General features: G+C 45.1%; 1 protein-coding gene across 1 annotated transcript in view; it reads right to left on the bottom strand.

Moving 5' to 3' along the window:
• Nucleotides 1-8227, bottom strand: part of LOC120928657 (vomeronasal type-2 receptor 1-like) — a 49633-nt gene extending 41406 nt beyond the window's left edge. Inside the window, exons 1-2 of the mRNA XM_040339684.1 lie at nucleotides 8184-8227; nucleotides 3132-3423 (exon numbers count right to left, since the gene is read on the bottom strand). Of these exons, the coding sequence (XP_040195618.1) occupies nucleotides 3132-3423; nucleotides 8184-8227 (336 nt within the window). The remainder of the gene's footprint in view (nucleotides 1-3131; nucleotides 3424-8183) is intronic.
• Nucleotides 8228-26715: the final 18488 nt, after the last annotated feature.

The following is a 26715-nucleotide window of genomic DNA, read 5'->3' as shown; positions in this document are numbered from 1 at the left end:
AGGGGGGCTGTGAGATGTAAAGGGGTCCAGTGATACAGGGTGCTGTGTAATTTTAAAGGGGTCCAGTGATGCAAGGTACTGTGTAATTTTAAAGGGGTCCAGTGATGCAGGGGGCTGTGTAATGTAAAGGGGTCCAGTGATGCAGGGTGATGTGTAATGTAAAGGGGTCCAGAGGTGCAGGGTGCTGTGTAATGTAAAGGGGTCCAGTGATGCAGGGGGCTATGTGATGTAAAGGGGTCCAGTGGTGCAGGGTGCTGTGTAATGTAAAGGGGTCCAGAGGTGCAGGGGGCCATGTGATGTAAAGGGGTCCAGTGGTGCAGGGGCTTTGTAATGTAAAGAGGTGCAGGGTGCTGTGTAATGTAATGGGGCCCAGAGGTGCAGGGTGCTGTGTAATGTAAAAGGGTCCAGAGGTGAAGGGGGCTGTGAGATGTAAAGGGGTCCAGTGATACAGGGTGCTGTGTAATTTTAAAGGGGTCCAGTGATGCAGGGTACTGTGTAATTTTAAAGGGGTCCAGTGATGCAGGGGGTTATGTAATGTAAAGGGGTCCAGTGATGCAGGGGGCTGTGTAATGTAAAGGGGTCCTGCGATGCAGGGTGCTGTGTAATGTAAAGGGGTCCAGAGGTGCAGGGGGCCATGTGATGTGAAGGGGTCCAATGGTGCAGAGGCTTTGTAATGTAAAGAGGTGCAGGGTGCTGTGTAATGTAATGGGGCCCAGAGGTGCAGGGTGTTGTGTAATGTAAAAGGGTCCAGAGGTGAAGGGGGCTGTGAGATGTAAAGGGGTCCAGTGATGCAGGGTGCTGTGTAATTTTAAAGGGGTCCAGTGATGCAGGGTGCTGTGTAATTTTAAAGGGGTCCAGTGATGCAGGGTGCTGTGTAATGTAAAAGGGTCCAGAGGTGAAGGGGGCTGTGAGATGTAAAGGGGTCCAATGATACAGGGTGCTGTGTAATTTTAAAGGGGCCCAGTGATGCAGGGTACTGTGTAATTTTAAAGGGGTCCAGTGATGCATGGGGCTGTGTAATGTAAAGGGGTCCAGAGGTGCAGGGTGCTGTGTAATGTAAAGGGGTCCAGTGATGCAGGGGGCTGTGTAATGTAGAGGTCCAGCGGTGCAGGGTGCTGTGTAATGTAAAGGGGTCCAGTGATACAGGGTGCTGTGTAATTTTAAAGGTTCCAGTGATGCAGGGTGCTGTGTAATGTAAAGGGGTCCAGACGTGCAGGGTGCTGTGTAATGTAAATGGGTCCAGTGATACAGGGTGCTGTGTAATTTTAAAGGGGTCCAGTGATGCAGGGTACTGTGTAATTTTAAAGGGGTCCAGTGATGCATGGGGCTGTGTAATGTAAAGGGGTCCAGTGATGCAAGGGGGCTGTGTAATGTAAAGGGGTCCAGTGATGCAGGGGGCTGTGTAATGTAAAGGGGTCCAGTGATGCAGGGGGCTGTGTAATGTAGAGGTCCAGCGGTGCAGGGTTCTGTGTAATGTAAAGGGGTCCAGTGATACAGGGTGCTGTGTAATTTTAAAGGGGCCCAGTGATGCAGGGTGCTGTGTAATGTTAAGGGGTCCAGACATGCAGGGTGCTGTGTAATGTAAAGGGGTCCAGTGATACAGGGTGCTTTGAAATTTTAAAGGGGTCCAGTGATGCAGGGTACTGTGTAATTTTAAAGGGGTCCAGTGATGCAGGGGGCTGTGTAATGTAAAGGGGTCCAGTGATGCAAGGGGGCTGTGTAATGTAAAGGGGTCCAGTTATGCAGGGGGCTGTGTAATGTAAAGGGGTCCAGTGATGCAGAGGGCTGTGTAATGTAAAGGGATCCAGTGATGCAAGGTGCTGTGCAATGTAAAGTGGTCCAGAGGTGCAGTTGTGGAGAGGGGTACACAGTAGTAACAAAAAGATATTGAAGGATACAGAGGTATGCAGGGGGCACAGTGGGGTGTTTTTACATTTTAACGTGGGGGGGGTGCCAGATATTGGATCCGGCCCGGGTGCCAAATGCTCTAGGTACGCCCCTGGCCTATAGGCTCCTGAGATGTGAATTCCGGTTCTGGAGAAAGAGAGGTGGGGGGAGGGGACAAAGAAAAATGAAGAGAAAGAAGAAGAGATAGAACAAACAAGAAAGATGGATAGGGAGAGAGAGAAAAGGGGAAGAAAGGAGAACAGAGAGCAAACAGTAGGGTAAAAAATATTTGAAAAATGTTATTGGGGGGGGGGGGGGTGACACCATATTTTACCGCACCAGGTGACACCAACCCTAGTGACGCCACTGCCTTTATGGTAAAATATCTGCTAGGAAACCACTGCTAAAGAAAGGCAACAAGCAGAAGTGACTTGTTTGGGATAAAGAACACAAGGGATGGACATTAGACCAGTGGAAATCTGTGCTTTGGTCTGATGAGTCCAAACTTGAGATCTTTGGTTCCAACCCCCGTGTCTTTGTGCGATGCAGAAAAGGTGAACGGATGGACTCTACATGCCTGGTTCCCACCGAGAAGCATGGAGGAGGAGGTGTGATGGTGTGGGGGTACTTTGCTGGTGACACTGTTGGGGATTTATTCAAAATTGAAGGCATACTGAACCAGCATGGCTACCACAGCATCTTGCAGCGGCATGCTATTCCATCCGGTTTGCGTTTAGTTGGACCATCATTTATTTTTCAACAGGACAATGACCCCAAACACACCTCCAGGCTGTGTAAGGGCTATTTGACCAAGAAGGAGAGTGGTGGGGTGCTGCGCCAGGTGACTACCTCTTGAAGCTCATCAAGAGAATGCCAAGAGTGTGCCAAGCAGTAATCAAAGCAAAAGGTGGCTACTTTGAAGAACCTAGAATATGAAATATATTTTCAGTTGTTTCACACTTTTTTGTTATGTATAATTCCACATGTGTTAATTCATAGTTTTGATGCCTTCAGTGTGAATCTACAATTTTCATAGTCCTGAAAATAAAGAAAACTCTTTGAATGAGAAGGTGTGTCCAAACTTTTGGTCTGTACTGTATATATATATATATATATATATATATATATATATATATATATATATACTTTAACTTTTCACAGACTGGCATGTTTTTGTAACATGTATATTGTTCTCTCTGTTGACATAGAATTATATAACAAATAAACAAGTAGTATTCACTCACCTGTGTGTATCTGTACAATCCGAGGATTTGGGCGATTGGGATTGTAGTGGATGAATAGTGATCTCCAATAACACCAGCCAGATTGCCATGTCCTTTACATGAATAATTAGGAATTGTCCCATTTGGTCCAGATAAGATCTTCAGAACGCTCTGTACAGCCTTCCTGGGTTCCAGCCATGAGTCATATAAATGGAAGCCGAGAGTGATATTGGGTAAGATGTCTGGGTCCTGGTTAATATTATCAATTGCAGACATGAAATCTAGGAGGTTCAGGTAATACCAGAAAGACGGGCTATAAAAGTTGTTTTTAATATAAAAAAAAATAAAACAGTATGTTAACAATTTTTATACATATGTAAAGAATTATTTTTAAATATTCATACATGTGATCAGCGTAACATTAAAGGGGAGGTTCACCCTATAAAACATTTCTAACACTACATCCAGCCCAGTTCTGCATATAAAATGACACTGACCTTTCTTTTTTTTTTTGTAGATAGCGTTTAGCCGTGGAATTCACCGCGGCTTCCGGGTAGGGAATCCCGCGGGAGTGGGCGTTCCTATTGACATGCCAATTGATTAACATGCTAAACGACGGCGCACACAGCGCGTCACGACTTCCCGAAGGAAGCTCGGGTCGACTCGGCTCTATTAGGCGCCTGCGCACCGGCGTCGAATAGAGCCAAGCCAAGCTGGCCCGAGGTTCTTTCGGAAAGCCGTGACGTGCTGTGTGCGCCATCGTTTAGCATGTCAATCAATTGGCATGTCAATAGGAACGCCCACTCCCGCGCTATCTACGGAAAAAAAAAAAAAAGGTCAGTGTCATTTTATATGCAGAACTGGGCTGGATGTAGTGTTAGAAATGTTTTATAGGGTGAACCTCCACTTTAAATACAGAGGAAAATACTTTTAAACAATGATTCCCAGGACATATATAAAATAAAAGAAACATTGTTGAGGTAATGCTACATTTTACACAGCGAGTCTGTAAATTAAAGGCTCACCACTGGATGCTTAAACCAATCATGTGGCCTTTGTAGATCCAGAACACCTACTTGTGAACTGTTTTGATATACTCTGCACAGGTCTGGTAGGCAGTGATAAGCCAAACTGCCCTGGGTTTAGTTCAGCAGGAGTGCAGTTAAAATAAAAATGCTTCTAATGCAAATTTTTGGTGCTAACTGGTAAGGGGGTGTCAAAAAAGTGGGTGGGCACAGCCCTGGGAAAAATATACCAATGCAAAAAAATGTTTTAAAGAATCCATTCGCCAGGAGCAACTTTTTTTTATTAATTATTTTTTTATTCTTCTTAAAGAACACCTTTGAGGAATGAATAGATTTTACTTCACAGAAAAAAAAATGTTCCCCAGGATTTACATATCAGACTTCTTGGTTCTGGTAAAGATTTAAGGGAGCCTCCACACAAAAAAAATGATCCCTTACCAGACCCTTATTCCAGGCATGCAGCCTGGCTAGAGGGGGAAGGGAGGGCTGAGCTAACCAGGGAAGGAAGAGTACATGCCTACGGCCCTCCCTCCAGAAGAATACCAGGCAACATGCGATCAACATGAGGGGTGCTTTGCCAAAGTACCTTGTCCCCTTCTCAATAAGAACAAGGGTCTCTTACCCACAACTCTTGCCCGGTGGTCTGCAGGTGAGGATCCTAGTGGAATCTGAAAGTTTCCTTTAATCAAAAGGGAGACCCTAGATACCGCCCCCTCCATATGAATGAGTATTGTGGTGTACCTGAGTATTGTGGTGTACCTGAGTATTGAGTACTGTTTAGTAACTGAGTATTGTTGGGTCCGGTCCGGTGGTCTGTACAGACTCACCGGATCGATCCGTCCGAACCCATGCCTCGCATGCGTCGTAATGATTCGACGCATGAGTGGATATCCTTATATGACAGCGTCGCACACGTCGCCGCGTCATCATCGCGGCGACGGCGCGACACGTCACCGCGATGGGAATTCGGTGCGGATTTCGATCCGATGGTGTGTACACTCCATCGGATTAAAACCCGCAGAGGATTTATCCGCGGATACGGTCCGGCGGACCGTATCCGCGGATCAATCCTATCGTGTGTACCAGGCCTCACATCCCTAGCTGCCAGTGGAAAAACTCCTCCAGTAAGGGTGGGGGTAAAGCCAAGGTAAAGGAAAGACAGATTTTGGTAGTAGGGGACACAATTATTATAAGGACAGAGAGGGTTATCTGTCAAAAAGACCGTAAAGCACTAACTGTTCTAAACACAGGAAATATCAATGGGTCCCAAAGCATGTTGGGACTGTGACGTCATAAGAGGCCTATATAAATTGCTGCGCACTGCACACCCGGCATTACAGCGGGAGGGAGGGTCGAGTCAACATCGGAAGAAAAGAAGAAGGCAGAAGACCGGGCTGGCCGCCGCTAGTAGGAGAGCTTCAAAGAAGATAGCAGCGGCCAGCCCCGAAGAAAGCACCAGAGAGCAAGCGCCAAGAAGACCCCCCGGAGAGCGGAGAAGACCCCCTGGAGAGCGGAGAAGAAGACCCCCGGAGCTGATTAATACATTTTAAAGACCTGTGTTGTGTTGACACTTTTCCTCCAGGTGAATGGGTAGGGATACGACGTACCCCATACTCATTCACCTAGGGTGGGGGGCCGGTATCTAGGGGCCCCCTTATTAAAGGGGGCTCCCAGATTCCGATAAGCCCCCCGCCTGCAGACCCCGACAACCAGCGGCCAGGGTTGTCGGGAAGAGGCCCTCTCCTTATCAACATGGGGACAGGGTGCTTTGGGGTGGGGGGCCACAGGGCGCCCCCCTGCCCCAGAGCACTCACCCCCCCTATGTTAAGTGGCATGCGGCCTGGTACAGGTCAGGATGGGGGGGCGCTCGCTTGTCCCCACTCATTTCCTGACCAGCCGGGCGGCGTGCTCGGATACGGGTCTGGTATGGATTGTGGGGGAACCCCCACGCCGTTTTCTCGGGGTAGGGGTTCTCTTTACAATCCATACCAGACCAAAGGGCCTGGTATGCTCCTGAAGGGGAACCCATGCCATTTTTTTATTTAAAATTTGACGTGGAGTTTCCCCTCATGATTCATACCAAACGCCGCGGCTAGAATTGGCAGGAATCCAAGTTGGATCCCGCGACGGGGCTCGTAGGTGGTCAATATTGCCGAGAAAGGGAGCAAGATTGACACAATATTGTAACCTATTGTAACTTGCATATTAACCTTTTCATTTTCCATGTTCGTCTCCCATAGACTTTAACGGTGTTCGCATGTTCGAACAAATTTTTTGCATGTTCTGCTGTGAACCGAACCGGGGGGTGTTTGGCTCATTCCTAGAGCTTCAAAGTGAAGAAACTAAGGGGCAAGTAATACTGGGTGAATGCTGTAGGTCCCCTAACCGGAGAAAAGAAGGTGAGTCAGACCTACTATCACAGCTTGGAATGGCGGCAAGGATTAGAAGTGTCATTATAATGGGGGATTTTAATTATCCAGATATAGACTGGGCAGGAGGAGACACACATTTGTCTAAGGATCATCATTTCCTAAATATCTTGCAGAACAATTTCAGATGGTGAATGCACCCACAAGAAACAATGCTTTGCTAGACCTACTGAATACTAACAATGCAGACCTGATTGCAGATGTGGAAATACAGGGCAACCTAGGAAACGGAGACCACAGGTCATTTAGATTCAGTATAAATCACAGAAATAGGAAGCACAAAGGTAATAAAAAAGACACTGGATTTCAAAAGAGCCAACCTCCCTAAACTGCACTTTTTGCTAGAAAATATTAAATGGGATAAAATCCTAGGAACAAAAGCCCAGATTCACAAAAGAGATACGATGTTGTATCTCTGTTTTAGTGTCTTCCTAACTATGCGACTGATTCATAGAATCAGTTACGCATAGTTAGCCCTAAGATCCGACAGGTGTAATTGTTTTACACTGTCGGATCTTAGAATGCAATACCGCGGCCGCCGCTCGGGGGAGTTCGCGTCCTAAACCAGCGTCGGGTATGCAAATTTGTAGTTACGGCGATCCACAACGGTTTTTCGCGTTCGCTACATCGCTGCTAGTCTAGTTTCCCGTCGCAAAGTTAGTCGTCGTTTTTGGTGCCCGAACTTTAAACAGCACACGTATGTGCACGACAGTTGCACACGCGGCGGGAACGCACGCGTGCTCGTTAATGCACGATTGGCGCCTCTCTGCCTTTAAAAAGCCAGCAGCTGCAGTGACACTTTGCTGTCTGATCTGCAGCGTTGTATCTGTTAACCTGCGACCTGTTGAACCTGCTACCCCAACCGACCCGGCACTGTCTGACCATTCGAACCTCTCCAACCCGACCCCTGGCTTGCTCTGACTCCGCTCTGCTCTCCTGCCCACCATTACAAAACCCTGCGCCTGAATCTGACCACGCTTGCATTAACCACCTGATTACCTGCTTGACCCGGCTTGCTGACCCTGATACCAGCTATTTGTTCTGCATCTAACCTGGCTTGCTCCACCAGCTCCTGCTATCCAGTACGTGTGCCAGCTCCAGAGACGCTGTCTTCTGCACCAACCGTCCTGAAGGACCACCAACCGTGCCGGACTGCTGTCATCACCAGGCACTCCTACCTCGCCGTGCTCCTGAGCTTGCTGTCCCCACTCCAGCAGCTCCAGAGCCGGGGCTGTAAGAGAGGCCTCTTCCTGCACACTAGGCTCTGGCTACAAGGTACGTTCCAGTACATAAGGTTTTGAATATAATCTTCTCCTCACAAGGGAAAGTGGGGGATTCCGTAACCAGGTCTGTAATGTTAATTTTCATAGCATGTCACAGGAAGCACCCTTATGGCTAACAGAGGACAGAATTAGAAATACACTTGAAAAACTTAACATAAATAAGTCACCGGGACCAGATTGTTTGCACCAGAGGCTCCTTAAGGAACTCAGCGATAGCCAGACCATGTTCCTAATTTTTGTAGAAAAATTACTGACTGGAATGGTACCAGCTGATTGGAGAAAAGCCAACGTGATACCAATATTTAACCAGTTCCGGACCAGCCACCGCAGTTATACCTTGGCAGGTTGGTCCGGCTGGGCGAGGCGTAGTAGCTGTACATCACGCGCACCCCCTAGGCAGCATCGATGATCGGATTCGCTTCAGAACCGATCGGTCTCCAGGCCCAGACCAATGATTTTTGGCCTGGACCTGGTAATCGGTCCTGGCAAATAGAATGCTTCCCCTGCCTGTGTTTGGCCTCATACACACAACCGTTTTCCTCGGCAGAATCTATCAAGAAACATGGTGGCAGCGCTTTTTTGCTGAGGAAAACGGTCGTGTGTATGTTTTTCATCGAGGAAACTGTCGAGGAACTCGAAGAGAAAAAAAGAGAACAAGTTCTCTTTTTCCTCAACGGGAGTCTCAATTTTCTCGTCGTGTTCCTTGTCGGGCTGGTTTTCGACGAGAAACTTGAGCGTGTGTATGCTAAGAAACCCGCGCATACTCAGAATAAAGTATGAGACGGGAGTAAAAGTAGCGTTTGTAATGGAGATAGCACATTTGTCACGCTGTAACAGTCTGAAAAGTGCAAATCGTCTCTTACCAAACTTTTACTTAACACGCAGTAACATGAGATTAGCAAAAGCAGCCCCAAGGGTTGTGCCAGTGGAATCGAACTTCCCCTGCCGTTGTATGTGTTGTACGTCACCGCGTTTGAGAACAAGGAGATTTTGTCTTGACAGTGTGTACACAAAGAAAGCTTGTCAAGTTTCTCCACAAGCCTGACAAGGAACTCGTTGAGGAAAACGATGTTTAATTTACGACGAGTTCCTCGGTAATGTTTACGAGGCCTAAGTGTAAACACAGGTAGGGGAAGTGATGTCATCTCTCCTCTTGGAGCTCTTTTCCGTTCCAGAGAGCAGAGAAGACATATCACCAACATGCACCAACACTACACTGATACAGTACATGTAGGAACAATTTTCACCCCCTGATCACCCCCCCCCCCCCAGTTAACTCCTGCACCCCCTGTCATTGTCACCCAGTGCAGTGTTCATATTTTTTTTTTATCACTGTACTGGTGTTATTAGTGACAACAATCAGTTTTAGGGTAATTAGTGGTAGGCTCAGATAGGTCTAGGGACCCCCCTAGCAAGTTTTTTTTTTCCATCAGGGTGCCAGCCGTTTATTACCTAATAAAGGTTTAACCCCCTGATCAACCGGCGGGCAACCACCAGGCAAGGGTTGTAGGGATGAGGCCCTTGTCCCCATCAACAAGGGCATGTGGCCTGGTACAGTTCAGGAGGGGGGGAACTGCACTCTTGTCCCCCCTCTTTTCCTGCGGCCTACCAGGTTGCGTGCTCGGATAAAGAGTCTGGTGTGGATTTTTGGGGGGAACTCCACCCCATTTTTTTAAAAAATTTGGGGTGGAGTTCCTTTAAAAAATCCATACCTGTCACGTATCAGGTGAGACCAGAATTGTGTGGACTGCAACAGAGGGAACCCAGACGTGTTTTAAGTGAAAATATAATCTATTAAGGATAGTGAAATAATATTAAAATAACAACCTCCAAAAACACTCCAACCAACACCAACATAAACCACAAATAATAACAGTAATAGACCAATATGTACAAGTAATAGGGAAAAATCGGAATCACAACAGGGCCAGGCCAGGATCGTCAACGGGAGGTCAGCAGCTGGGGAATGGAAGCACAAACAGGACAAGGAGGGGATGGATGGATCACAGGGGGAACAGGTATAGGTACAGAGCACAGGGTACAGGATCACAGGATTCCAGGTTCAGGTACAGTTTCAGGTTCAGGGCACATAGAAAGATATCAAGCAAGGTCTAATTGTCACTGCCAGGTATTTATACACATCTCCTGCAATCAGGCTCAGGTGACGCCTGATCGCAGGAGATGTCCGCCCCACACTGCTAGGAACCCCCCGATGGTGGACGCCTGTACTGCGGCCCAAAGATCACATAATACCACCAGGGGAGAGCTCCCCTGGCAGTTCCAGACTGCCAGGAGACACCTGGTGGTGGACCACAGTACTGCACGCCAAATATCAGGCAGTATCACCAGCGGGAGGAACCTTTCCTGACAATACCAGACCTAAAGAGTCTGGAATGGATATTTGGGGGGAACCCCACATCATTTTTTTTTATTTGATGCGGGGTTCCCCTTTTTTTCCCTGGGCATTCCCCAGGTTTTGCTGTTATTAATATCCATACCAGACCTGAAGGGCCTGGTAATTGAATTTGGGGGAGACCTTCACACTTTTTTTTTTTATGAATGACTTTTCTCTGTATTGCTGGGAGCCGACAATTCATTATAGACGTTCAATTCAATTCATTATAGCATACTATACACCCCCCCCCCCCCAGGTATGAATTTTAAAGGAATAATTCACTTTTATTGTTTCACTTTAAGCATTATTAAAACCACTGCTCCCGAAATAAACTGCAGTTTTTAAAACTTTTACACCAGTACTCGGAATGGTCAGGTGTGGAAAGTGGGGTCCCCCAGGTCTCTTTCCTGGGACCAATTATGTTTAATATAGTCAAAAAAAGATCTGGAGGGTGGGATAAACAGTTGAATCTCAGTATTTGCAGACGATAAAAAGCTAAGCAGGGCAATAACTTCTACGCAGGATGTGGAAACCTTTCAAGAAGGCCTAAACAAATTGGGGTGGCAACTTCAATAGCAAATTAGGTAAATGTTGATAAATGTAAAGTAATGCATTGGGTGCCAAAAAGGTGAATGCAATTTACTGAATATGGAGACAACCTCTGGGGAATCTAGGATGGAAAAGGACCCGGGGTCCTAGTAGATGACAGGCTCAGCAAAGGAATGAAATGCCAAGCTGCTGCAAGCAAAGCCAACAGAATATTGGCATGCATTAAAAAGGGAATTAACTCCAGAGATAAAACAACAATTCTGCCACTCTACACGAATCTTGAGTTTGCCGTCCCGTTCTGTTCTTCAGTCCTTGGGAAGGATGTGCTGGAACTGAAGAGAGTCCAGAGAGAGTTCAACAAAGCTAATTAAGGAACTGGATGATCTCAGTTATGGGGAAAGACTGCAAGCATTGAACTTATTCTCTCTGGAGACGGAGAGGAGACGCTTGTGAGGGGATATGATATTGATGTACAAATACCATAATGGTGACCCTAGCATAGGAAAAAAACATTTTAGTGAAAGGGAATTAAAAAATGCATGGGATCATTCACTAAAAATTAGAAGAGAATTGGTTTAACCTTAAACCACGGTTCTTTACTATCGGAGCAGTAATCTGGGATCTTTCACGTCAGAAAAACGCACGGTGCCATGTGGGGTCCCCCAAGGATCCCCCCTATCACCGGTGCTGTTTAATATCTATCTTCGTCCTCTCTTTGATATTATCAGTAGCCAAGAACTACTCTATCACTCTTATGCAGACGACACGCAGTTGTATTTTCGCATCTGCCACAAAAAGGATCATCATCTCAGATTAGAGAAATGTCTCTCTTCAATAGAAAACTGGATGACTGGGGCCGAGTACTCACGACCAAACATGTTCGCTCGAAATGTCCGACAGGCTGTTTCCGGCGTACAAGGCTGTTTTTTTCATTTGGCCCGCTGGCTTGTACACACCAGCGGACCATATTTCCCTGCGGACCTGAACGCGTGCACGTAATCCACGTTTGACGTCCACTATAAAGGGAAAGGCCAAAGTCAATGGCGACGCCCTCTGTTCCGCTTTTGCTAGTTACGGCTTTGCTCGTGTTAGTGAAGGTTTGGTTAGAGCTGATTCGCGCTTCTCGCGTCTCCAGGCTTTAGCAGGTAGTATTTTCTCGTTCAGTGCGTGTGCTTGTGGGTACGTAGTTGGCATTCGGGTACAGGGCGTGCAGTTCGTTCTGCTTTGCAGATTCGTACTGTGCGTTCGTATCTGTGTGTCGTGCGTTCTTTGCAGGTACCGCTGGATTTGATTGTGCTTTCTGTTGGAGTGTGTTCTTGACTGACCAGCCGGCCGGTTTGAAGCCATGATGGAGCAGCAGCGTCAATTTTCCGCGAGTTGGTGCTGTTTATGGGATGGCTGCTGGATAGTTCATTATATCCAGTACTTTGGCCAGAAACAGGGGGCGGAGGCGTTTCTGGACCAAGAATTGGTTGCGCCAGCGTGACCAGTTCTTCACATATGCCTCTGCTTAGGGGAAATCCAGGAGAATAATCCTAATGACTATAGGAATTTTCTCCGCATGACGGACCCCGTATTCACAGTCTGCTGGAACTTCTGTCCCCTATATCATGAGGCAGGACACTGTGATGCGCCAAGCCATCACGCCGAGCAGAGGCTTATTGCCACGTTGCGGTACCTGGCGACTGGGAGGAGCCTGCAGGACCTCAAGTTCTCGACAGGCATCTCTCCGCAGGCGCTTGGGGTCATCATACCGGGACACGTGTGCTGCATCATTAAAGTTATGCACGAGGAGTATATGAAGGTAAGTTTCCTCATTTTAACCTCACAATGTGTCTTTATAATGTTGGCAACTAACATTTTTTTTTTAGTCCCAGATATGCTTTGTGTTTAACTAACGTTCCCTTTTCTCCCTATGCATGTTGATATCAGCTTTTACATGTTCTTTTTATTTTGGCCTACCTGCATATTTGGATCTTACCCAATATTAACCTGTCCAGCATGCTATCTTCTGGCCAACCCCCACCTTGCCACTTTATATTTTTGGGTTTTGTTTTGTAAAACAGTTTAAACACCCCCCACCCCCCCTTAAAACGTGTTTTTGTCCCCATCAGAGGGCTGTGGAGTCTCTTATTAATTAAGTGGGCCTATCTATTTGTGCCCCGAAATTCTCCCTTCATAATTTGCAAATGCTATTTTAAAAATGTAAAGTTGCACAAGGATGCTTGTAGGATTATGTTTGCAATGTTTATGTGCCAAAGTACTAAATCTCTTTTTTGTTTGTCCCCACAGCTACCCTCCACACCACAGGAATGGCAGTCTGTGGCTTCCCAATTTGCCGAGCGGTGGGATTTTCCTAACTGCGGTGGAGCAATAGATGGGAAACACGTCCGCATTGTGCCCCCACCCCACTCGGGGTCCTACTATTATAACTTACAAGGGTTATCATAGTATCGTGTTGATGGCGGTGGTGTCGGCACAGTATGAGTTTCTATATGTGGACGTGGGGAAGAACGGCCGGATGTCAGATGGGGGAGTGTTCTCACGGACTGATTTCTATGATCGTCTCCAAACTGGTGGTCTGCATTGCCACCAGATGAAGATAATGTGGGAAGGACTTCGTTTGTGTTCCTAGCGGACGAGGCTTTCGGGCTTGGACCTCACCTAATGCGGCCTTTTCCCCAGAGGACCCTCACCTCAGAGAGAGTGTGTTTAATTATCGGTTGTCCAGGGCTCGGAGGGTAGTCGAGAATGCCTTTGGGATCCTCTCCAACCGGTTCGCCTGTTCCCTGACATCGATACATTTGGCGGAATATAAATTGAACATCATTATATTTGCCTGCTGCCATTTTGCACAATTTTCTACGCAGGCATTCCCAGACGTACCTAGCCTCCATGGGCTCTGAGGCAGGACTACCCTCAGAGAACATTCCTGGCCTGGACACTGGTCGCGCTGGCTTGGCCCCCCAATCTGCTCGTGAGGTACGCGACAAATATGTTGAGTACTTCATGGGTCGGGGGGCATTGCTATGCCAGATCATATTTCTTTCTAATTCGGCCCCCAAAGAAAGGAATATTCTCAGAACTAATAAATAATTAGACCATTGGACTTATACAGTTGTTTGTCATTACTGCTTTTTTCTCTATTTTTCTGTCTTCCAGGTCTCTCCAAAAATAGTGCACTTCTAGTGCAAATTTACTTACTCAGATGTATTAACTAACCACATTTGCACATTATTCACTCATCTACTAACTGGGTATTCAGTCTAGAAATAAGAAGCCACTCATTTTTCTGCTTTTGATGTCACAACTTTTTTTTTTTAATTTTAGTCATTTTTCTACAAGAAATGTTTATTGTTTGGAGAAAATATTGGCTTAGAATTTGTATTTTTTTTTCTTTATTGACAGTGATTAGCAATAATACAGATCTAAAACACAATGTAATAATAATTTCACTGAAACTATACGCCATAATTGTTAGGCTTGTCTCCTATATATCTATCTCTAGAGATATATATATATATATATATATATATATATATACATTTCTAAACATATATTTTTTATACTTTTGTTCAAAATTCAAGGTTTTATTTATTTTGTTTTTCAATAACCCAGACTAATGTCTATGTTTTTTATTTTTGGGTATATTTTTTAATAAATTTTTTTTGCATTTTTCAAAATTTTTTTTTTTTAAAGAAGACATTTATTTACATTTAGAAAATGTTTGGGTATTGTTTTTCTAGTAAAATATTTTTTGCTTTGTATTTGTTTGTGTATATATTTTTTTACAATAATTTTAACACAACCAAAAAATATTATCTTTTTTCAAGATAATTAGTTAACTTATATCTTTAGGTGAGATTTCTTGTTCGTTGTGTGATCTGAAACTGTAAACATTTACAAACAAAAAAAGATCAACACCAAACCAAAATATAAAAAAAGAACAGCAGTCAGTCATGGATGGTGTGCTTTCACACTGGAAACACGCCAAAATTTCTAAATGCACACATTCAGTGAAAAATCGCCAAATGTCATTGGTTAAACAGACAAATGGCCACATGTGCTATCTGACATCATGGGTGATCAATGTCTGTGTTTTGTGGGAGCAAACCCTTCTTCCTCTCAACTACTTGAGGATCGAGGAGGGGTTTGTACCACAAAGCACAGACAATAGATAGTCTGTGATGGCAGATAGCACATATTGGCACACTGTGTGTGCATTTAGAAATTTTGGCGTATTATAAAGTACAAAAATTAAAAATTGTTTTGTGGGCGGGGGGATGGGCGGGGGATGGGCTTTTGTGTTTCAGTCTTTGACACGGCCCATCATGTCAATGATATTTTTGTAATTCTGTTCGATGACTAGCATCCTTTGGCGCATGTTGTCCATTTCCCTGCTGCACTCTGAGATGACATTTCGCACATTCTGCTCCATGACGACCATCCTTTCCCGCATAATGTCCATTTCCGTGCTGCACTCCATTACTTGCTGTACAATTATTGAAGCACTTGCACGTGAAAAATGTGCTACACCATCTTCATCCCCTAAAAACAAACAAATTTGCATTCAAAATATGTAAAGAGTTTCCGGCCTATCTGCATATGTTTGGCCCTATTAATGTTGGGGTGACACTGACCTGATGGCCTGATAATTTCCACATCCCCAATTTCTTCATCTTCTATCACTCCTCCTTCTTCCACCACCTCAGCCTCATCCTCCACGACTCCTCCTTCTTCCACCACCTCCCCCTCATCATCCACGACTCCTCCATCTTCTTCCATAACTCCTTCTTTATCCATCACTACCCCTTCAAAATCACGCAATTCTGCTTCGTCAAGTTCCGCCTCATCTTCACCGAATTCTAAATCCAGAGTTAAGTCTTCCTCCTCTTCTTCCTTCCACATCCTCCTCTCTTCCTTCCACATCCTCCTCTCTTCCTTCCACATCCTCCTCTCTTCCTTCCACATCCTCCTCTCTTCCTTCCACATCCTCCTCTCTTCCTTCCACTGCCTCCTCCAATTGCTGGCGTCTTCTTTCCCCTATAAGAAATAAGAAAAAACAAAAGGTATACTCATCAGCACACTGATATTGGATATCATAAATCGCACACATTGCATAGACGATACATTTATGATGATTTTTGTTTGTTTAGTCTTTCAGCAATCCTCCATTTTTGGCGTAGTTCTAGGCCAAGCTCTGATCCTGCCCCTTTTTTGCTAAGAAGTGACACAAATGGATGTCCCCCCCAAAACATTAATTCTCGTCGACCCTCCAAATAAATATCCTTTGATTGTTGAGACACATGTGCTTTGCATTTTCAGATGTTAAAACATCATCTTTATTTGCATTTTGGAGAATGAATCTTGTTTGCCTGTCACATTCACTCAATTTAATTTCTGTGATTTTGCTAGTCAACAATGTTTGAAAAGAAAGTTTGGGGCCAGTCAGCCATGTCCAGGTGTGTTGTTCCTGGACTCACCTCGCTTTTTTGCAAAACAATGTCATATTACGCGTGTTTACTATTTCACAACATTTGTTTAAGGTTGTTATTTGACATAAACACAATACAGTATCTACACAGGTTCAAAAGTACAAGCAGGCCAAGGAGGCAGATGTAAAAAACTCCATGTCAACACATTATTGCAGACATTCCCCCCCCCCCCCCTTAAATAATATGGACTTACTTTTACGCAGAATTTTGAGGATCTTCTTCATGTGATGTGGCTCCCTCAATTTTAAATCGGACCAACGCTTCCGGAGTTGCTCCTTGGACCTGGTGACACCAAACATTCTCCTCATTCTCCTTGCCACCTTGTCCATTATGTGTGACTTTCTACGGTTCGGTGTTTTGTAGGGCCCACATTCACCATCATAATCCTTCCTCCTCATGATGTAAACCAACTCCACCATTTCTTCAAAGGCCATATTGGTGGCTTTATATCTTTTAGGCCTGGATCGGGACGGTCCTGCCTCTGTCCCTTCACTTGCGCCATGAGAGCTCCGTGCCCGCTCGTGTGACATCGCCATCTTTCCTTCCCACAGAGATTAGGGGCGTGGAAACGAGGAAATGTCCCGTCATGGGCGGAGATGAGGGCGGGGATTCTTGCATATGCGGAGTGTCGCGAATGCCAACAACGTATTGACGTAGGTTACGTGGAGAATATTCGCGCGATTCCAGAACCTACACAGTTAACGCCATATTTACTTTTTCAATTGATTAGGGGCATGGCAAAGGTGACGAGGGCGGCGTTTCATACATACGCGGAGTGGATAAAAGGCGCTTGACGTGATTACGTAGGTTACGTGTTCATTCATCGAGCGTAACAAACGAGGATTTGGAGAGAGGCAGGTAAGAAATTTAAACATGGGATTAGCAGCGGGCTATAAAATGTAGAGCCATGGGATGGGGGTTTGGTCTGTTGGTTGCACAGTTTGATTAAGCTATTATGTCTCTTGGATACCAGAATGTGATTTTCGTACCCAAATGCTTTTGGAGACATCACAAAATAGAGATGGCCAAAATGCTGTGACTCATTAGTAATTATGTAGGGTGTATTCAGATCAGGCCAAGTATTGTTCTGTGTTGGTTGGACAGAGGTCATTAGGAAGTTTCTTTCAGGTAATCAATGCTGAGGGGCAGGATATCTACACATGCAATAGTGCCTTGATGAATGCTGTCATTTGTAATAATTGTGTATGGTTGTACATTTCTATTATTTCCTGCAATGTAACCAAAGGGGCGGCATGTATTAAAAAAATGTTAGCTACAACCAACCAATGGGGCCGAGCTGGCCAGCATTTTGTAAACAAGAGACACTGTGTTTGTATTTCTATATAGGTCATAATTTTTTAACAACAGATTCTATCAATGTAAATGGTGAGCATTTTTTAAATCATGTTTTTGGTTTCTTGTTATTTTTGTAATCTAGAATAAAATTCAAAGAATCAACATTTAGCAATGGATCTCCTGCAGACCCAAGAGATTATCCAGCACTTGCTGGATAAATTTAGGGAAATGCCCATCCTGTGGGATTCAAAGCAGCCCACCTACCACAACAAGGACGTACGAGCGGCAGCACTTGAACAGCTAGCAGCATACATGAGAACATGGGTGCCAGAATGCAGTGCCAACATGGTGAAGGATAAACTTGCCAACCTCAGGGGCACATATAGGAGAGCGTACAAAGCTCACCAAAAGCAGCTAAGATCTGGAGCAGCAGCAAGACCACCAAAGGAACCCAAGCTGTGGTATTACAGCCAGATGTCATTTTTGCGGGATCAACTGGAAGGCAGGCCATCAATGTCAAGTCTGAATCCCAACCTTCCCTCCACGCTACCTCCCAGCGGGACTTCCCCAGATCACCACAGCCCTGCAGAGTCGGATGAAGAGGGCCTGGCTGACAGAGAGGCAGATCTGCGCCTCTACGATGATGAGGTATAGTAGTTTCATAACTATTTATGGAATAATATTAATTATTGTTTGATTCTTGACTTGATATTGGTTAATAAAATACAAGCTGGGAAGCAAAAATGAAAAGTGGTGGGCAAACAAATAGGTGTCAGGGATGACAACTGCAGGGGTCAGAGGGTAAGTCTGTTTTCAAGTTTAAATTCAATGAAAAAAAGAAGATTCAAGCATGAAAATGTGAGTGATTATATTTCGAAATATATTACAACATGTCCCTTTTTTTTACACAGGAAGAAGAGACCAGCCAGGAGGTGGCAGATCCTCTCCTCACTGACAGCCAGGCCGAAGGGGTCAGTGGCAGCCAGGAGGAGGCCGGGCCCAGTGGCGTTCAGCAGCTCCCCAGGACAACCAGCACCAGCCAGGCTCCTCCCCTTTATATTAGGCCACCAGGCCGTAAGAAGAAATTGGGGGCAGTGGAGGAAGCCAGCCTCCAAATGATTAAGGAGGCGAGTGCCATCATGAGGGCCCCCCTCAACCCCACTGAGGCCTACAGTGCCTCCGTGGCACATGATCTGAATAAAGGCACGGAGGAGCAGAGGCAATTGGCCAAGGGCATCATCAACCAGGCCCTTTGGTGGATGCAGAGGGAGCTGCTGACCCCAGACACTGGGCTATGTGATCCGGCCCGGCTTGCTGAACATCATACTCCTGCTGCCACATCATCCCCACCTGCAAGGGCCCAGGGAAGACCCGCTGTAAGGCAGCCTGGAAGGAAGGTTGCAAGGAAGAGGAGACGTTGATGCCCTGCCTTCCATTTGATCCCCCACAAATGGCATCTTGTTTGGACTACCACAGCTTGGGTTCCTTTGGTTATGTGCTGCTGCTTCTGATTTTAGTTTGTGTGCCTCCTGAGGTTGGCTAGTTTAGCCTTCACCATGTTTGACAATGCAAGTTTGCATGTATTTTGCTAGCTGTTCAAGTGCTGCCATTCTGTTTTTGTTCCTTTTTATCATTTGCTAAAATAAAAGACTTTTTCTTGAATTTAAAAACGTGCCTATTGTTTGGAATACTGTGGGTATTATTTTAGGCATAAAACATTACAAACAAATAAAATGTTTCATCTAAAATATTCACTAACTCATGTGGGGGGGGGGGGGGGGCATTTGGTGTGCCAACATGGTAGACAATTTAAACAACCTTCAAAATAATCCAGGGAAATATACAAACAAATGCAAAATCCTAACAATTTGCTAATAAAAATTTCTAAATGGTGACATAACTATAAACACATAAATAAAGTGGGAAAGATAACCATTAAACATTAAAAGCAAAAAAATATACATGTGGAGGACCACTAAAAATATGATACGTCGGGCCAATAAAAGATTGCTAAAATCTTACTACATCACAGCTAACAAATGTCACTTTTCAGTATGGAACAACTCAGTTTAAAGAACATGAGCTAAATAACTGATTATTTCTAGCAAGAGAAGAATGAATAAAACGACGGCATCAAGTGTTGTTTATTGTGTGGTTTGCTTCAGTGTTCTATTGCTAGAATTAATCTTTCTAGTGACGAATGTGCCATATCCCAAACAAACGTGAGTTTTACGTGAACGAGCGCTCCCGTGGCCTCATTTAGTCTGAGCATGCGCGGGGTTTTTGTACGTTGGTTTTTGTACTCACCACCAAACATGTCCGTTCGGACAGGATTTGAGCGGACGGTTTTAAAACAAGTTTGCAAATAAATGTCTGCTGAAAAACGGCCCGGCGGGCAAATGTACGGTGAAATTCTGTACGCTCGTAACTACACACGACCAAACATGTCTGCTGAAACTGGTCCGCGGGCCAGTTTCAGCAGACATGTTTGGTCGTGAGTATGGGGCCTAAGAGTTATCTCAAACTCAATAGCGCTAAAACAGAACTCTTTATGTTCGATGCCAGTCGGAAGAGACAACCGGCAACAAACTGGACACCATCGCCCATCCTGGGACAAATCATCTCCCCTAGCTCCAAAGTCAAAAGTCTAGGAGTCACGTTTGACACCTTCATGACAATGGACGCACAAATAGGGTCAGTAGTCAGCGGGGCGCACCATTTGATGCGCCTACTACGCAGACTTATTCCATTTATCCCCAAAGAAGACGTAGCAGTCGTGGTGGGAACAATCGTGAATTCCAGACTGGACTATGCAAATGCCCTTTACCTCGGGCTCCCCAAGTACCAAATCGCTCGTCTTCAAGTCGTACAGAATACGGCCGCTAGACTGGTGACTGGGAAAAAATCTTGGGAATCAATCTCACCTTCACTGAGATCCCTTCACTGGTTGCCAGTGAAAGACAAAATTGCATTCAAAGCACTCTGCCTGACACATAAGTGCATCCATGGGAAGGCTCCTAGATATCTATGCGACAAGATCAAACCGCACAATTGCAACCGCATTCTGCGATCCACCGACCAAAATCTGGTCAAGGTTCCTAAAACCAAATACAAGTCCAAAGGAGAAAGAAGGTTTGCTTTCCAGGGCCCCAGGCTTTGGAATGCTTTACCAACCAGCATTCGGTTGGAGCAAAACCACCTGTCTTTCAGAAGGCAGATCAAAACCCTGCTTTTCTGAAGGCATGAGACACAAACAACTAGCGCCCAGAAGCGATTCAGTTCGCATGTGCCGCGCTATATAAATTTTTCATTCATTCATTCATTCATTCATTCATTCATTCATTCATTCAATGTGGAATTCTCTTCCACAAGCAGTGGTATCAGCGGGGAACATCAATAGTTTCAAAAACTATTAGATGGGTGCCTTAGCGACCACAATATACCTGGGGTATACAATGCACTATTAACATAAAGGCACACACACAGGTTGGACGTGATGGTCTTTTTTCAAACTCACCAACTATGTAACTATGTAACAGATGAACTGGCACATGCATTCAATCCCAACAGTACCACTAGCCAAATGGCAGCTCCCTGAGCTGTCATTAGCTATATAAGGGATGTGGATAGTGGATAGTCAATATCATTTCCCAGATATGACCAGTGGACATGGTTGAGTAATGATGCTAATATGCATACACTTTGAGTGAAGCATTCACACACAGCTTGCTATGCCAAACACAACATTATCCAGAGGTAGACATGTGCACAACAAATTTTGTTGTGTTTCTTTTGTTTCGTCTCGTTTCCATAGATTCGTAATTTCGTAAGACACGAGTTTTCATATTCGGACTCGTTCGTATTTTCGTAACAGTTTTATTTTCGTTGATACTGAATGATTCATAATTCTGTCTAATTTATTTTCTTTGATTCCAAATTTGTAATTTTGTTAGATAATAATTTTCCTTAATTTGGTACACTACTCGTGTAGCGCCTGTGTACTTTGGTACAGGTGCTATGTTTAAATTTAGTGGGAGAATGAGAGAGTTATGTTACTCTCATTCTGTGATTTGTTAAATTTGTTTTTTCGCCAAATCTGGATTGTCCTGTGGGTCAGTCTGTGCCCCAGGGATGCAATCTCATCTCTGGGCGGCAGATGGTACCAGAGGGGTCCAGGTGGAGCCACTTCTTCCCAGCAGCCAATTGGAGGAGTTTTCCCTCGTGGGGCATGCTGGGGAGGGGTATTTCTGTGGCGGAGGCCGTTGTTCTGGGTTCTTCGCGGGTTCCTGGTTCCAGGTGCGGCACCCACCTTTGGGGTGTGCACACTTTACGGGCCCCACCACTATGGCCTACCTGGCTGGGGTCGCGTGTTATGTGGAGTTCCTGACTCTGTGCTCTCATGGCCTGGAGCAACTGAAACTACAGAGGGGCACCGGACACTGACAGGTCACACTCCGCCTGTCAGTAGGTGACCCCAAAGACATACTGGGAGGATTTGCTCTATCGTTCTAACTTCCAAGCACTAGGCCTGTGGCAGAGGTCTCATCTGGACATCCAACTCTAATTTAGAGCCAAGTCAGTGGCAGAGACTTGTTTCCTTTCCCAGAAGCTTTAAGTGGCGCTCTGGCTGCCAGGCCTGTGAGAGAGGTCTGTCCAGGGGCACTTCACCCACTCCGGCTGGAGTGGTGACGCATACAAATACTATTGCTAAAGGGCAGGACTGCCTTTATTATCCATAGCCTGATACTGTGAAGTAGGGATGAGCCGAACACCCCCCTGTTCAGTTCGCACCAGAACACACCAAATGTTCATGTGAACTTTAGAACCCTATTAAAGTCTATGGGACTCGAACGCTTGAAATCTAAAGTGCTAATTTTAAAGGCTAATATGCAAGTTATTGTCCTAAAAAGTGTTTGGGGACCTGGGTCCTGTCCCAGGGGACATGTATCAATGCAAAAAAAAGATTTAAAAACGTCTGTTTTTTCGGGAGCAGTGATTTAATAATGCTAAAAGTGAAACAATAAAAGTGAAATATTCCTTTATATTTTGGACCTGGGGGGGTGTAAAGTTAGCATGTGAAATATCGCATGTTTACCGTACTTAGAACTGTCCCTGCACAAAGTGTAATTTCTGAAAGAAAGAAAGAAAGACATTTAAAACTGACTTGCGGCTATAATGAATTGTCGGCTCTGGCAATTCAGAGCGAATTCATTCATAAAAAAAATAAAATAAAATAGCGTGGGGGTCCCGCAAATTCAATTACCAGGCCCTTCAGGTCTGAAATGGATATTAAAGGGAATCCTGCCATCAATTTAAAAAAAAAAAATGATGTGGTGTTCCCCCCAAATATCCATTCCAGACCCTTCAGGTCTGGTGTGGATTTTAAGGGGAACTCCACCCCAAATTAAAAAAAATGGCGTGGAGTTCCCCCAAAAATCCACACCAGACCCCTTATCCGAGCATGTTAACCTGGCCGGCCACAGAAAAGAGGTGGGGGGCGAGTGCGGCCCCCCCTCTCCTGAACCGTATCGGGCCACATGCCCTCAACATGGGGAGGATGTCCCCATGTTGATGGGGACAAGGGCCTCATCCCCACAACCCTTGCCCGGTGGTTGTGGGGGTCTGCGGGCGGGGGGCTTATCAGAATCTGGAAGACCCCTTTAACAAAGGGGACCCCAAGATCCTTCCCCCCCCCCTATGTGAATTGGTAATGGGGTACACATCGTAGAAAAAAGTCCTTTATTAATAAAAAAAAAAATAAAAAAAATCCACTCGTCCCGGCTCCCTGCTCCAACGTTGTCTGTACCCAGCGACGGGTGATCTCCTCTCTGGGCCATCGATGAGAAGATCTTCCGGCATCCAGAGCTCCAGAGCACAGCATCGGAGGCTGCCTCTCTCCGCCGGACACAGCCCAGCGGAATGACACGGCTGGAGCTTTGACATTTCGTATATAGGGGAGGCGGGGCCACCTGTCACATGACCCTGCACCCTCTGACGCACCCTCTGCTACGTCACTGGGAAAGCCCAGTCTTCCCCCTTGCGTCAGAGGGTGCGGAGTCACGTGACGGGTGGCCCCGCCTCCCCTATATAAGAAATGTCAAAGCTCCAGCCGCGTCATTCCGCTGGGCTGTGTCCGGCGGAGAGAGGCGGCCTCCGATGCTATGTTCTGGAGCTCTGGATGCTAGAAGATCTTCTTATCGCTGGACCGGAGGGGAGATCACCCGTCGCTGACAACGTTGGTGCAGGGCTCCGGGAAGAGTGGAATATTCACCGCTGGATTTTTTTCCTTTTTTTTAATTAATAAAGGACTTTTTTCTACGGTGTGTGTGTGTGTTTTTTCCAACTATTTACACTTCCTTTGTGAAATGGTAGGGGTACAATGTACCCCATTACCAATTCACATAGGGGGGCAGGATCTGGGGGTCCCCTTTGTTAAAGGGGTCTTTCAGATTCTGATAAGCCCCCCACCCACAGACCCCCACAACCCTTGCCCAGTGGTTGTGGGGATGAGGCCCTTGTCCCCATCAACATGGGGACATCCTCCCCATGTTGAGAGCATGTGGCCTGGCATGGTTCAGGAGAGGGGGGGCACACTCTGTCCCCCCTCTTTTCTGCGGCCGGCCAGGTTAACGTGCTCGGATGAAGGGTCTGGTGTGGATTTTTGTGGGAACTCCACGCCATTTTTTTTAAATTTAGGGTGGAGTTCCCCTTAAAATCCACACCAGACCTGAAGGGTCTGGAATGGATATTTGGGGGGAAGCCCACATCATTTTTTTTAAAATTGATGGCGGGGTTCCCCTTAATATCCATTCCAGACCTGAAGGGCCTGGTAATTGAATTTGGGGGGACCCTCACGATATTTTTTGAACACACGAATGAAAATACGAACATACGAACTTACGAACATACATATTAAGATACACTTTCTTACACTGTCCATTCAAAAGTACGATTCCAGAACACGAACAAACAAAATTACGAACACACAAATGAAATATGAACATACGAATTTACGAACAGACAAAGGATTGTTTGTATTTTAGTATTTTCGTAGGTTTGTCCATTCGTAAGTTCGTATTTTCGCATGTTCGTTATTTTGCTTATTCGTAATTTTTGTATTTTGCTTCTTTCAGCAATTCGGATGTTCGTTTTGATCGGATGTTCGAATTGATCTGAATGTACGAATACTAACAAATGTGTACGAAAGTCAATTTTTTTATGGAGATGTTTTTTTCTTATAGTTTTTTTAAGGGTGAAAAGACACAAGTCTATCCAGTTCAATTTATATGTGTGTGTATGTACAGCATGTATATTTATTCTCTAACAATTCCTAAAGCTGTATATACAGTAGTCTGCTTCCTTGGAAGACATCTAAATGTTTTTTGAAGCTGTCATTCTCAGTTTCACTTTCTGGGAGAGGAAGCTCCACATTTTTACTGCACAGTAAAGAATTCTTTCCTCAATCTGCAATTTTTTATTTTTTTTATGCCGCACATACCTTGTAATCAATCTTTTCAATCCGCTTCTCCCCGTGGAGTAGGCGTTTCTACGCCTAAGAGGATCGTCATCTGGGAGGTCGGCCAGATGATTGGCAGCTGTTCCCCCCGGAAGAAAAGGCCCCGCCCCTGTATTTCGTAGGCGCGCACGAGTCACAGCGTTTCCGGAAAAAGCCGAACATGCAGAGCGCAGGCGCCGTATAGAGCCGACTCACATGTGCATGTTCGGCTTTTTTACGGAAACCCTGTAACTCATGCGCGCCTACGCAATACGGGGGGCGGGGGCCTTAACCACTGGGGGGAACAGCTGTCAATCATCTGGCCAACCTCCCAGATGACAATCCCCCTATGCATAGAAATGCCTACTCCCGCGGGGAGAAGTACATTGAAAACATGGATTACAAGGTACGTAAAGGATAAAAAAAAAATATTAAAATTCCGGACTGTACTTGTTACGAATATAAGGAAGCTGGTCAGATATACATGTCAATTAGGGTGAACCTCCGCTTTAAATACCCTTTCTCATGATTGGATACACCTGTCTATGAAGTTCAAGGCTTAATGAGCTCACCAAACCTATTGTGTGTTCCAATTAATCAGTGCAAAGTAGTTACAGGTATTCAAATCAACAAAATGACAAGGGTGCCCAAATGTATGCACCTGTCTAATTTCTTTTTGATGCATATTGCGCATTTTCTGTTAATCCAATAAACCTCATTTCACTACTGAAATATTACTGTGACCTTCAGTTATTTGATAGATCCAAATGAAATTGCTGATCCAAACACCCAAATATTTATAAATGATAATCTTGGAAATTGTCAGGGGTTCCTAAACTTGTGCATACCACTGTAGTCATACACAAGGATGAGACAAGGGGTGGTCGGGAAGGGAAACTGCCCTGGGTGCAATAGTTTACTGTATTGATGGGGCACCTTTCTTCTGACAGGAGTAGTAACAGGAGTAGTGACAGTGGCAGTGATATACCAAGTCAGCGACTGCTGGGTGTAGGATCTCCCTAGGCTTGCACATTATGAATGGGGGAGGGGGTGCAGTTTAGGGTAAGATGTGTGTAAAAAATAAATACTGCGCAGGTCTAAACAATCTTAAATAGTGTGAAACCACTTAAATTGGATCAAAAACAGTGAAAAAATAAAAAATGAAAAATTAAATAAAATAAAATAAAAAATATAAAACAAAAAGCTGCTGCAGCTCAAAATGTCAGATAAACATAAATGCAAATAATAGTGGTAAAAGCTGCGCTGCAATGTGAAAATATCAATATAACAGTCAAATTATAATGTGTGTGATGCACACAAAACACTAGTGCAATCTGAAATAAGCAAGTGAAGGTGCAAAGTCCATATGAATGGATGTATCTCAGGGAAAATCAAGATGACAGAAAGTTCTCCGAGTGTGTGAAAAGGTATCCAAATATTATCCAGTGAATCTGTATAGCAGATGAGTGTGTCCTCCACCGTTAAATCCTAACTGCTTACCACAATGATAAGTTAATCAAGCATGTAACCGTAGCTGCCAGATCCAGGATTCCAGGATATATTTTCACCTTATCTCTGTTTCACGTATCAGACTATTCACTCTCCATAGTGTGACCCAAAAGAGAAATGGCTGACATA

The sequence above is a fragment of the Rana temporaria genome, chromosome 1 (genome assembly GCF_905171775.1).
Source record: "Rana temporaria chromosome 1, aRanTem1.1, whole genome shotgun sequence".
NCBI classification, from domain to species: Eukaryota; Metazoa; Chordata; class Amphibia; order Anura; family Ranidae; genus Rana; species Rana temporaria.
This window is presented reverse-complemented; position numbering and strand designations above follow the sequence as displayed.